The sequence below is a fragment of the Terrapene carolina genome, unplaced genomic scaffold, assembly GCF_002925995.2.
Source record: "Terrapene carolina triunguis isolate 2854851 unplaced genomic scaffold, T_m_triunguis-2.0 Scaffold231, whole genome shotgun sequence".
In the NCBI taxonomy this organism is placed as follows: Eukaryota; Metazoa; Chordata; order Testudines; family Emydidae; genus Terrapene; species Terrapene triunguis.
The window spans coordinates 14,866,421-14,880,047 of NW_020664582.1; the positions used below are offsets into that span (position 1 = coordinate 14,866,421).

General features: G+C 43.7%; 1 protein-coding gene across 1 annotated transcript in view; it reads left to right on the forward strand.

The window, feature by feature from the left end:
• Positions 1-13,548, forward strand: part of TBX4 (T-box transcription factor 4) — a 51,176-nt gene extending 37,628 nt beyond the window's left edge. Inside the window, exons 5-8 of the mRNA XM_024211268.1 lie at positions 2,690-2,842; positions 10,199-10,287; positions 10,743-10,984; positions 12,923-13,548. Coding sequence (XP_024067036.1) covers positions 2,690-2,842; positions 10,199-10,287; positions 10,743-10,984; positions 12,923-13,548 — 1,110 coding nt within the window. The remainder of the gene's footprint in view (positions 1-2,689; positions 2,843-10,198; positions 10,288-10,742; positions 10,985-12,922) is intronic.
• The last annotated feature ends 79 nt before the right edge of the window (positions 13,549-13,627 follow it).

Below are 13,627 nucleotides of genomic sequence, written 5' to 3' on the forward strand. Positions count from 1 at the left end.
GGGGGGGCCCGCAAGGTGGAAGTTTCGCCTAGGGCGCAAAACTTCCTTGCACCGGCCCTGCATGGATACCATGAGTGTTATAAAGGAATAAGGGGCATAAGGCCAAATCAGACCTCTCAACTGGCTGAGCATTCAGCACCTTGTAAATTCTTCTTGGATTCTAGCGTCATGTAGATACTGGGGACTGGTAAAGATGTAATAGACTCGTTTAAAATATGTCTGCTTTCAAGGGGGAGGGTTAACTGAATTCACATTCTGGTGAGACAATCATTCACTTAAACTCCTGCTTCTCTACCACTACCTTATAATTCAATGTGAAGCACCTCTGTAATCACACCGGATACCTTGCTGCATAACATGTGAGATGGTATTTAATAAATGTGCTTACAGCGAGAGTTATGAGTGAATGTATTTTTCAGTGGAACCATAATAAAAAAAGAGAGAGCAAGAGAAAGAAGAGAATGAAAAGGCATTTCTTTTTAGCCTCAGCTTTTTGGCAAACATAAATGGCAGTTTTTGCAGGTGTAATTTGTCCTTTGGCCATGGGAAAAACTGTTTTATCAAGAAAATGGCACATTTCCCTTCTGTGCTGTTGGATTTTTGTGCTTTTCTGCTCTCTGCTGAAAGCTGTTCCTCATTCATGTCCATGGCCACAGACTAAATCACGTTAACCACCACCCTCTGCATTTCTCATGTATATTCATCACACTTCATGTAAAGGGATCACCATTCTGCTTTGATCTGGCAAATCTAAAGCTGTTTCCTTTCCTGGTCTGTGCGCTGTAAGGTCTCTGAGCAGTGGTGAATTTTCAGATTGGTGCAGCAAGGGACAAAAATACAAAACCTCGTAAGTGAGGTGGGGCAGCTTAAGCAATAATGGAGTCTGAGTTCCGAAATGAACTTCTGGATGGGTTTACAGTCACAACAGTATCCTTCAGAGTCTCTGTAAAATATCCTTCTCTGGTCAAACTCTGAATGCTCCATCAGGGTCTACAACCGAGTAATACTGGCTTTAGCTGTTGCCTTGGCTCTGTTCTAGTTAGGTTCAAGCAGGGTACTGGAGCAGGCATTATAGGAGAGGTAGCATGGCCTAGAGGATAAGGCACTGGAGTGGGAGTCAGGAGCTTTAGGGTTGGCTTTTCAAATGTAATGGGAGTTGGGTCCCTAGTTTTTTTCCCCTTTGAAAAAGCCCAGTTTCAAGTTCTATTCCTGGTTCTGCCACTGACCTACTGTGTGATATGGGCAAGTTACTTCACCCCTTTGTGCCGTTAGAAACAGGAATTGTTTCAGAGTCGTTCTATGGCCTGTGTTAGCCTGGAGGTTGGACTAGATGATCATAATGGTCCCTTCGGGCCTTGGGCTCTATGGAGCTGTAAAATGAGGATAATGAAGCTTGAATTGAACTGAACACTCTTGATTTGGGGCAAGTTCAGATGTAAACTGGATTTTGCAGCGTGGGCTCCTCTCTGATGACTAATAACTAAAAACCTCCTCTTCATGAAAGCCTCAGCTCTCTGCCCATGCTTCTCTATGGCTTTGTGCTTCCACTGGTTGATGCCTGAAGGGACAGCAAAAACTACAAACCAAACCCTAAGCTGACTCTCTCACATCTAAGCCCTGCAACATAGCAGCAAAACGGTTAAGAGAAACGATGCAAAGCTGATAAAATGCCAAAAATTCCTCATTCTTCTGCGAGGGGGAGAGGGAAGGTTGTCTGGAAAATGTCAACAATAAAAATTACATTTCAATGGTATATGATGCAGCCAGCTACTGTGGGCAGAGTTATGTGCAGCCAGATGAGGAGACTTTAACGTCCCGTACGGTACCTGCTGCTTTGACTGAAACCCAGACTATGCTTCTGGTGGGTTTTTTTTCTTTTTTTGCTGCATGTGTCAGTACTGAAGGGCACAAAGTCTGAAAGTTTTGCTAACCAAACCAGCAGATTCCAAAGGGAGTGGAACCAGCATCTTTTGCCTCTCCATATAAAACAGGCCAGATCCTTGCCATTCACAGGCAGCTTTGGGCACCAGTGTTTGTGGCAAGGAATACGGCTTTTGAAAAGACAGGGTGGGGGTGGGGACTCGCTCTCCCATTAGAGATGAATGGGCCCCCTGGGACAATGATAGAGAATGTAATGGGGGAAAGAATAGTTAGGGGGAATACACCTTGCACCAAGAAGACAGGCAAGGGTGGGTGGGGGGGAGGGGTAATAAAGGAGAAAACAGGGGAGGGATGTTTTGGCACTAAAGGCAGCAACCCATATAGACCTTTATTTGTAACGGGAGTCAATATAGTGCTTGTGAAGGGCTGATAACGCTGGGCTGAGGCAAGCTGCTGAGCTAGCGTCCCCAGGCAAGTTTGTCAAGACAGCTCAAACCTGGACATGCCAGGGCTTCCCCATACAGCTCTGTTAATACACCTCGGTCCTGGTCTGTAGCCCCCATGTTTCCCTGGTCCTTAGTGAAACTGCCTGTGGAGCTGATACGCCACAGTCCTGGATGTTGTTAAGTACAGTCATGTATTTCTAAAGCCTGTTTCTGGACTGCACACCAATCTGTTATATTTATTTTTCTCGAAAATCAAAGCACACAGCTGGAGCTGTTGAGTAATATTTTATTGCATTATTGACGCCACTTGAATGGTTCTGACTACTTTTAACAAACTTGCCATGTTTTTATTTGCTGTTCAGATTATTCTTAATTCAATGCATAAATACCAGCCGAGACTGCACATTGTGAAAGCAGATGAAAACAACGCCTTTGGGTCCAAGAACACAGCGTTCTGCACACATGTGTTTCCAGAGACATCCTTTATATCGGTGACCTCCTATCAGAATCACAAGGTATGGTGCTTTGCAGCAAAAGGTGCTTTAGCTTTGTTAGGTGAGTGTAATTTTTGCAGCCCTGCACTGACGACTGAAATGAACTGATGGGAACAGGCACAGTATTACCGTTATAGGCACTGTGCTTTTGAGGAACAGTGTTTAATGATGCAATTGTGCAGCAGGAAATGTCCAAGCATAGCGATTGGTTAGCAAGACTGGAGAGGCAAAGGAGGCAGCTAAGGAGATGCATGAAAAATGGACTGTGTAAAAATATCTTGGCAATCTCCACTAGTATAGAACTAATGAAGCTGAGAGCTCATAAACTCTCAAATGTCACTCTCAACAGCAAGCAAATCTAATAATGACTAGTAAAGCTGGCTCATAAATCTATAGTGAAAAGTAATTACAATATATATATTTAGTGGGACATACAAGGAATGTGACCATAAAAGTGCAGCTCAGAGCCTGACTTGTGGTTAGGACACGAGGGAAGGTGGATTTGTGTTTTGTTTTTTGGGGAATATAAAATTCTAAGGGCTCAGTTCAGCTGCACGTAATGGATTATCATATATTGGGAGGGGCTAGAGCAGGAGGGGAGTGACAAAATTTGGTGTGGTCCCATCTAAAACGGGGAGAAGTGGAAGGTGCCAAACAACATATGAAGAGAAGAGAAGTGAGCTGATTGGAGAAAAGAGAGAGGAATATGACCAATTACTTAATACACATTCTTTTCTTCCGTCTCCTCCTCTTCCCTCCTCCCCTTATTTAGCCCTTAGAGAAGATGTCAGTGTAAGCTGAAGGTGTCCAGAGCAGGGGGATCATATTCTTACACAAACGACCCTGTCATTCCCAGCATGTTAGTTCAAACAGATTTTCCTGCAGCGCCAGGAATGCGCATCTAATGGGGCTTGTTGCTTTTGTAACTTGGGCGGAGGCGGTGCTTATGGGGGAAGAACACTGGGGAAGATGCGTGATTGGTTATCTGAGGCCGTCTCCTCTCCCAACGAGGCCAACAAAAGAAAGGGGGAGGAGGCAACAGATTTTGAGACTTAAGGAGCATTGTAATCCCCAGGCCGGCTAGACAACAGTGCAGCCGGTCAGCTGCCACCTTCCCATGGCTCTCAGTAGTAGCCCAGGGCATGCAGGAGCAAGAGCGGGGGCTGGGGAATTCGGGCTCTTAGGTTCTATTCGTAGCTCTGCGAGTGATTTGCTGCTTCTATACTATAATTTCCCTATCTGTAAAATAGAGGTGAGGACACTTGTCTACCTCTAGGGATGTATTAGGCTTAACTGAGTTTTGTTAAAGGCCTGCCTGTGTCACTGAATGTAATATCTGCACTGTATGTCAAGATATAGACTCCTCCTACAAAAGTAGATTACCCCAAACACATGTGAAATTCCTGCCCATCTTTGGTCTGTTTAAATCTTTTTCTCATAGGAGTAGGAGTCAGGTTTATTTTGCCATTTGAAGGCCGGAATCCTATGCAGTTACTGAGGCAGGGCGAAGAATCACAATGGAAACCGGGCTCTGTGTGTCAAAGTAAAACAGGCAAGAGAGAGCCTTAGCTGAACGCTAATATGGATCCTAGTTACAAACTTGTGACTGTAAATGTAAAATGACCAATAGCCCAAACATGGTTAACCAGAAAGGCACTGAAGAGCTCGTTTAATAGCTACTCATAATATTTTACGTCAATAGCGCCTTTCATCCTGAAGAAGCCCTATGTGCTTCATAAACTTTATACTTACAATATAACTGACATGCAGCCACTTCTTGTGGGGAGGCTGGTAGCTAACAGATGTACAGCACACAACATAGTGATGTGGCTGGGGCGAAAGTCACCAGGACAAACCACTACTGTTAAGGGATCTTTATGGCCAGATTTTCAAAAGAATTCAGCTTATAGCAGTTATATGGAGAACTATCGCCGCTGCAGAAAGCTGAGCCCTTCATGTTGGTGTCTAAAGGGGAGCGGAGCTCTTTTGAAAATCTGACCTTCACCGCCCATGTGACGAGCTTTGTTAATGTCACCTCTGAAATGTCATGACAGAGCAAAACAAATGGAACTCCATGTGCCCACCTCAAAGGCTAAAGGGCTACCTGGCACTGCCTGGATTTTAACCTGATGTCCCCCAGAGCCGAGGTAGTGCAGACCTGCTGCACAGCTAGTGGAGCAGCATGAGCTAGAGGATGAGGAGCCAGAGACTCCTGTGATCTAATCTCCGCGCTGCCATGGGCTCAGTGTGTGGCCTTGAGCAAATCACCACCTCACAGTGCTAAATCCATAATAAGTTCTTCATTAGAAAACCATCCTTTCTGGCATTGATAATGAAACCCCCAGAACCACAGGAATTGCACATCATCTTTAAAAGGTCTGTTTTCCAGATTTCAGCCAATTGCCAAACTCTTTGGCTCAAGAAATATTCAGCCAGCCAGAGGTGCACTTATTAATAACGGCAGCTTCTCTGAAAGAGAATCGAGAGCTTGATTTCACAGTTGAATATGAAGTTGAAATGAGCATAATGCTACTGGGTAAAATCCCCAGCTCCACCCCGCACGCACACCCGTCTAGGCAGTAGAGCTTTCTGGGTATATTTACCCCAAACTTCCCTTTTGGGGCAGATGCAGGCAGGATGGAATCCTGGTTCTGTTGAAGTCAGTGGCAATACTCCTATCCACTTCAGTGGGGCTAGGGTTTCACCCTACATGCCAAAGATTTTGCATTGAAGTGTGTGTGGGGGGGGGAAATTTCAACCCCAAAGCATTAATATTTGAGCTCCCATCTATCTCTACCTAACAGTCATCTCAAATTTCTTTGAAGAAAAAGAATAGCAGGAACACAATGGAAATTATTATTTCTGCTGCCAAAAGGGGCTTGTTTAAAAATGTGTTGTGACTGCAGCAGAATCAAGTCAGGCTGCATGTTACAGCATCAAAGAAATTAAATTAAGGCTTACGTGGCTTCATGTTGGTCTGTGGGTGGGGAGGCAGGCAAGGCCTTAAGCGTCTTGTGGTTCCTCGGATGATTGTTAGGCTACCACAGAATCCACTAGTGAATCAAAGGGGGGGGAAAAGAGAGCACTGACTCCATCCAAAATGGAGCCAACAACATCAACGCCAGGCTCAGTTTACAGTCTGCACAGAGTAGATCCTGACAGCTGTTGAAAGTGGCATCCGATGTTGGCTACATTCACGTATTGACGCATCCCTTCTTTGATTACAAATACCAGCAGCTCCATTATGATGGGGGAGAGAAGCTCTTTTATAATCTTCATTCTGTTGGGTAAGGGATATTGTTAAAGCGTTATTGAAAGTACAGATGCTAATTAGAGCAGCATTTTTGGAAATAAGAGCCAAATGGTGGATGGTACAGGTACTTGCCAGAAAACCCTTAGCCAGCTCCCACTCGCCCCTGCCTGCTAAGGTGGCTATCTGGATTCTGCCCCATGTCAGAGAGCAAGTACATTGTAGGTGTGACTGGAGTTCAGGGCCATAGTATATGTGTACACTCCCTTCAAACCATCAGTAGCCTTTGCAGATTACCACTCCCTCCGCATGGAAATTATTCATATTTTCATTTGCAATCAAATGCATGAGGAGACGAGGTTGAGTGTTGCTCTTGTGTTACCATAACAACACATTAACGCAGGGCTGTCTGTCTATGGTATTTCTTAGACTTGTATGAAATGGGGGGGTAATGTGTGTGTTGGGGGTGCATGTACACACCCTTTGGGACAAGATGCCTTATGCCCACTTCCAGAGCTCCTGGGTCAGTATTCTGATATAAAATAATTTGGTGGTAATTAGTTTAAATATCAGTTTTCAGTGGGCGGGAAGAGCACAGAATTGTCACTATGTGTTTGGAGGAGAAGGGGCCTGGAAGAGATGCGGCTAAGCATGCTGCATCAGAGAAAGCAACCCTTGACAACAGTTATTTTCCAAAGGTTGGTGCCTTTCACCTGAGCGCATCACGAAGATTCCACCACAGTGGCCCATCGTTGTCGTAACAGTAGAGATGTACATTGGGTTTGACAAACACAGCAGTAAACAGGGGCTCTTCCCCAAGGAGCTGCTACTATTCACCAGTAGATGGCAAAAACTGAAGGATCAGGCACAAGAATGGTGTGGCTTAAGAAATTACTTTTAAAGGAGGGATTTGGAAGAGGTCACCTTTGAAGGCCACCACTATGAGCTTCAGGGTGAACAGCAGGAAGAAACAAAGGGTGCACAAAAGCAAGAGAATTGAGAGAAGATTAGAGCGGGGGTGGGGAGAGTAAATGGATGCAGAGATTTAGGCAGGTGAGGGGACTGTGGGGAAACTTGATGAGGCAACTGAACTTTATTACCAGAGGGGAAAGTCAGGAGACAGCCAGAGAATCCAAGAACATAGATGAGGGGAAGCAGAAAAATTAAAGGACTGTGGGAAAAACCCTGATAAGATTCAAGTGTTCTGTGTGGGGGGCGGGGAAGAGGAGGAAATATAGAAAGACCAACTAGCACTTGTGGACTGCAAGCCCTAATGCGAGTGAGGACATCACTGATGAAAGCTTTATAGCCTTGTAATTCACAGTTGTTTAGCATTCAGTCAATATTTCTTAGATATTTTTATTTCCTTGGTATCTTGTTACATGTGAACCACAAGAGAGGAGCTCCTGAGGCCTGGGCTGGCGCAATAAACCCGGAGATAACATTGTGAGCTCTACCTTACTCCTATTGAAATCACTGGGAGTTGTGCCATTGACTAAGCAGCAGCAGGCCCAGGCCCTTTACCGGTGTTTTATATGGATGGGTTTCAGTTTTTAAAACAAACACGCTCTCTCTCTCTCTTACTTACTTCTTTGACATGTTTGCTGCCCCCACATCTTCAGAGCCCCTTAAAGTTGGTATTAACCAAAGTGGTTTGAGTGTCAATGCTCCAGGGGCTGCTTCAAATCAGTAGGAAAGTTATTAAAAGCTCTTTCCCATGTAAGACATCCTTCTTTGCATGACCTGCTGGATGTGTGCATGCACACACAAAGCTGCTCGCCATGTGTTGTATAAGGAGTTTTATTGTTCCTTGAGGAAACATTTAAGGTACTGGCACGAAAGTTACTGCCAGATGACTTTGGGGCAAACCCCTCTCTGCTCAGACTATGGGTAAAATTTTCAAAAAAAACCCACCTCCAGTGGCAGGTCAAGTGATTCGCACTTGCAATGTCTCAGAAACCAGTCCAAGTCCAAACATCTACGCTACTATTTTTAGCTCTGCAGCGTGAGCCCAAGTCAGGTGACATGGGTTCTGAGGCCATGAGTGTTGTGTGTGTGTGTGTGCCCTAAGTTACAATGGTGTAAACCCAGGGAAGGCAATAGAGTTATTCTGGGTTTAACAGCTCCGAGGCTGGCCCATTTTTTTTTCATCAAAGCCTTGTTTTCACAAATATCTTTGGCAAATCCAGGTTATGCTCATTTTTAATTAAGTTAAAATTGTGGCTTTGCTGCTGTTGACCTACAAGGGGGCAGAAGCATGCCTTTGTAAACTGAAAACCCTCAATCTACTTGCTGGTGGTTATGGTTTTAGCAACCAGAGCAAAAAAAAAATGTGAAAACAACCAAACAGCTTGTGTAGCACTTCTAGTGCTCCTGCCTGAAAAAGCTGAACTCTATGGAGTGTGGTATTTTTCTAAAAGTCCAAGTGATTACTGTGACTCACAGAGGGGCTGAGCCAAACAACTAACATCAGTGACAAGACTCCAGATATAAAGGTGCAATTGCTTGGGTGTATCCCCTGGAGTTTCATCAGCAAGTGTGAGTTTAGAAAGTAAGCCTGAGTGGGGTCACCACGGAAAACGCCAGGTGCTGTAAGCCGTAGATTAGGTGACTCCATAGCTATTGAAACACAGTTAGAACAATGGGGAGATAAGGCTGGTGGAATTGCAATCACTTGAAGCCATTCACTCAGCTGTCTGTCTTAAAGAGATGTTCTAGCACAACCCCAGTCTGCTTGATGAAGACATTACCAAGTGACAGTTTAAGGCCTGTGTTACAGCAGTGTAGATGACCATAATGGTCCCGTCTGACCTTCATCTATGGATTTCTGTGTTCCTTTCCCCAGAGGTGGGCTTGGCCCAGCATTGTGCTATGGGAGATGCCCTTTTTCTTGAGAAGTAAAACTGAGGTCCTGATCATTTCTGAGCCTTAACGATTCCATAGCACTATTCGCAAGGGTAGGGGGAAAAGAGTGATCACCTTTGGTAACTCTAGTCTGTCTCCATAAAATCTTCCTGTAGCTCCTCTTCACTAATCAGTTGGGTAGTGGTGCTGTGCACGTGTTAGATCGCAGGGTATGTTTCTGCGTATTTGCATTACATGGTGGGTGAAGTGATTTCTGTGTACATATAGTTTATAAAAGAGACATATTAAATGAAGTTATTACTAAGGTCTTAAGGGGATTTAATGGATCTGCTCTGCTTTTTCTACTTAGCTGAGTGTTAATGTGAAATTTCCCAGCTTCTGAAACCCTTCCCATATTCTCCACAAAAATCATTTGTTAAAAGAGACTGTAGTTTAGCGAATACCCTGCAACACAACACTCTTTCCTATGACTTTTGTGTGCGGTTTTAATTTCATGTGTGTGTTTGCCGGGGGAGGGGGGGGGAGGAGAAATGAGAGAAGAGGCTTGTTTACGTGTGTTCTTTGAGGGGTGAAACTAATGAATATTTTTAAATGAAATTTTACACAAGGCCCTATAACTTCCCCTAGTGTGTGTGATTGATTTATTTATTTATTGCAAAATTTTCATGAAGTTATAGAAATTGATCTCAGGTGGAGGGGTTTGGATCACTGTGGTGGACTTAGTCTCTGGAAAGGCTAGTGTATTTCTGAGTAATAGTGACTATAAAGCCATAGTAATTTTTCTCACCCATAAGGGATGGGGCTAGAAGACACTGCCTGGGGTAGGGGAAGATGGTTTAAAAGGGGTGGGTGGCAGATATCCACCCAGGTCTCTGTTTTGAAGAACTTTACTTTAGGCCACAAAAGGTACATTTTCACTAATGATAGCACTGAATAAAAACCGTCAGTCCTCACTGTGCCCTTATCTCAAGCCCAAACCTCTTGCCTTCAACCCTGGAAAATAAAATAAAAAAGGCCTTTTGGGAAAGTTCAGCTCTAGCCCCAAACTTTGCAGCTCAGGCCTCTCTGATTTTCAACTGATCTAGCCCCTTCCACTGTAGCATCTTTAGGTGACTGAAGCGGTGCAGGAAGTAGACGCTGAATGCCACTGGATGATGCCTTTTTACATGCATCTTTTCAGATCTACAAACCTAGTCCCACAACCCTACATGTGGTTCTAAGACACTATTGACTGACTCCTGTTTTGTTTCATTCTTTTAAAGATAACCCAGCTGAAAATTGAAAACAACCCATTTGCCAAGGGATTCAGGGGAAGCGATGACAGCGATTTGCGTGTGGCACGGCTACAAAGGTGTGGATAAAAAGAGCAATGAGATGGCAGCTGTTTAGAATACAGTATATAGTTCTAACCTCTGCCATCAGAGGGCATTGATGCAATGTGTGTGTATGGATGTATGAAATGCATTCAGGGGTTTTTTTCTTCCAATCCAATAATCTATGGTAACAGGGCTTTGGGAGAGCAAATGTAGGCTTATGAGTAGAAGCAAGGGGCTCCAGCATTCTAAGTCTGGCTCGGCCACCAATTTGCACAAGTCTCCACCACTCTGTGGCTCAAGCTGTGATAGTTATTATAATACTCACCTACCGCCACACAGTGGTTGTGAAACTTGGTTAATTTTTTTTTTTTTTAGTAAAATGCCTTGAAATCCTTGGCTGCAAGGTGCTATAGGAATGCTAAAGTAGTAGTATTTTGTCCTGCAAGGGCTGCCCGCTATCTAACTAGTAAATAACTTTTCTCGCCTGCAGCAAAGAATATCCAGTGATTTCCAAAAGCATCATGAGGCAGAGGTTGGTTTCCACTCATGGCCAGCTTTCAACAAAAACAGATGTCAACCCACTCCATGGGAATCACCAGACCCTTCAGCATTATCAGTATGAGAATGGTGCTCATATGCCGTTTGCTGCTTCGGATACTCAAGATCTACCACTCAACACCTTCACAGCACAGAGAGACTCAGGGCTCTTTTATCACTGCCTGAAAAGAAGAGGTAACAGACCTTTATAGATCTTCCTCCATATACAAAACAAAACACCCTAGTAGATTCTTTGGCACCTTTTTCTGTCTCTCCAGGGCCAGGAGAGCTGTGCTGTGCAAAGCACTGGTGGAACTTCTGATTGGATAGTATTTTGAGCACAATCCGTCAAGGTGCTCTGCTGTCTTCATTGCAAGTTATGAATGCTCAGTGGTTTGCCCAAGTATACAGGCCCTTGTAGGATCAGGCCCTGAGAACAATGCTAAGGTGCTAAGGGAAGTGATATTTTGGATGTCAACATTCATGATACAATAGTTTAAATGTAGGAAATTCAAGTTCTGAATTATCTGAGCTCAAAATATAGCCGACAAGCAAATTCATTTGTACTCTAAATCTGTGCATAAAGTTGCCATTTGTCTCTGCACTTTAAACGTGTTCAGTGAAGTGCACCAATTTTATAAGAAAGGAGAATCTAGAAACAACTATTATGACACACTAGGGGCTCAGCTACCACCTTTACTCACACTGAGTAGTACATGTGAATAGTCTCATTGAAAGAAACACAGTACTACTCATGGAATAAAATTCATGTCATCAGAAAGGTGACAGGACAGTGCCATAAGTGATTTATTATATATCACTTCTATAGTACCACAGTGGTTAGTCTCATTTGCCACCCTAAAGAGCCTGATCCAAAGCTCAGTGCAAGTCTTTCCGCAGATTCCGGTGGGCTGGGGATTAGATCTAAGTCCTGATCCTGTAAACACTATTGAGAGTAGCACTTATTACCCTATAGTCCCCCCCAAAAAAGACTGACTTAGGCCCTAAACTAGAGCAAACAAGCAAAGCAGAGCATCATGGCGTGTGTCTGAAGGAGTGAGATTATGTTGGTAAATTATGCATTCAATTACAAACAGTTACATATGTCTATGTATATTCTTAATCAGAAAGTTTATGCAACTGAGGCCTGATCCTGAAATGTGCTGAGCTCCTCCAACTGCCAGTGAGATTATGGGGAGTTGTACATGCTCAGCACTTTTCAGAATCAAGCCTTTAGTAAGTTTAACGTCTGTCTATTTTTGATTACAGAAGCTAGCTGTAGACATTTTCTTTGCCTGCTGAGCCAGCTTTTAAATGTAACCAGCTTTCAAGTACACACTGCTCCCTTCAGACCAGTATCAGATAAGATCATGTCAGATTCTTTTGTTTTTAAATTAAAGGGAAGGGCTTTGCCGAGAAAAATCCTTATACTACCATGTCTCATTTGCTGCTAATTAATCTCAGCCTTGGTGAAGACACAGGTAATAAGAACTGCAATGCAAAACTTTAATAATAGCAATCCGCTGGTAGAGTTGCTGCTTCTCCTACAGTAAATAGTTCCTAATGATAGAATGCCTGTAAACAACATACAAAGTCAATTGAAAGAGACAGCTTCTCTAGCACATAGCAGAAATCCTTACCAGAGCACTTTCCCTTGGCTTTATCTTGAAATATTTCTGCAGCCCTTGATGTGAATACCTGGTAAATGTATAGTAATTTTTGTGAGGACAGGAAGAAAGGTTGCGATAAGACATTTAAAAAGACTTCTTGAATTTGTCAAAAGCCTCGTGGTCCTCCAGTTATCTGGATGAATGAAAAGTAATCTCTGGCTGTAAAAGTAGTAACCCAGATCACTTATTTAAGCTGATAAATGTAGCCGAAAAATGCTTTAAGGCTGATTGGATTAGACTAACATTAACAGTGTAATGCCTTTTTAATATTAAATATTGTTTTTCAAAATAAAGTAGCTTAACTGGATTAGCCTGAATAACAATGCAAGTAACCTAGTAAAATGACTGTAAGATTCACATGCTTTTAAAGCGAATCCATAAGCTTTTCGAGGGCTTGACAATGTAATGTTAAATGCTGTTACACTGGAAACCTTTCCCTAAATGCTTATTTCTTTGTTTACAGAAAGTGCTCGGCATTTAGACCTGCCCTGCAAACGCTCCTATCTGGAAGCCTCCTCGGCTGTAGGAGAAGATCATTATTTTCGTTCGCCACCTCCATATGACCAGCAAATGTTAAGTCCTTCCTATTGCAGTGAGGTGACACCTAGGGAAGCTTGTATGTACTCAGGTTCTGGGGCTGAAATCGCAGGTGTCTCAACAGTCGATGACTTGCCGCCTCCTCCCCCTCCCCCTTTGAGCTGCAATATGTGGACTTCTGTTGCACCTTACACCAGCTACAGTGTTCAGACAATGGAAACTGTGCCTTATCAGCCTTTCCCTGCTCATTTTACAACCACCACCATGATGCCAAGACTCCCCTCTATCACAAGTCAAAGCTCACAACCACCAGGTAATAGCCCCTTCAGTGTCTACAATCAACTGTCACAGTCTCAGGTTCGGGAGCGAGTTCCTCCTTCATCCTTCCCGAGGGAAAGAGTGCACCCATCTGTTTGCGAGAGGAAGCCCCCATCTCCGCACTTAAACACAGCAAACGAATTTCTGTACTCACAAAGCTTTTCACTCTCGAGGGAATCTTCATTACCGTACCATTCAGGAATGGGGACTGTGGAAAACTGGACTGATGGATGATTCTACTATCTAAGTAACAAAACAGCTAGTTTTACTGCTCCTGAACAATGTTACTTCAGTGTTAATTCCTGTGGGTAAC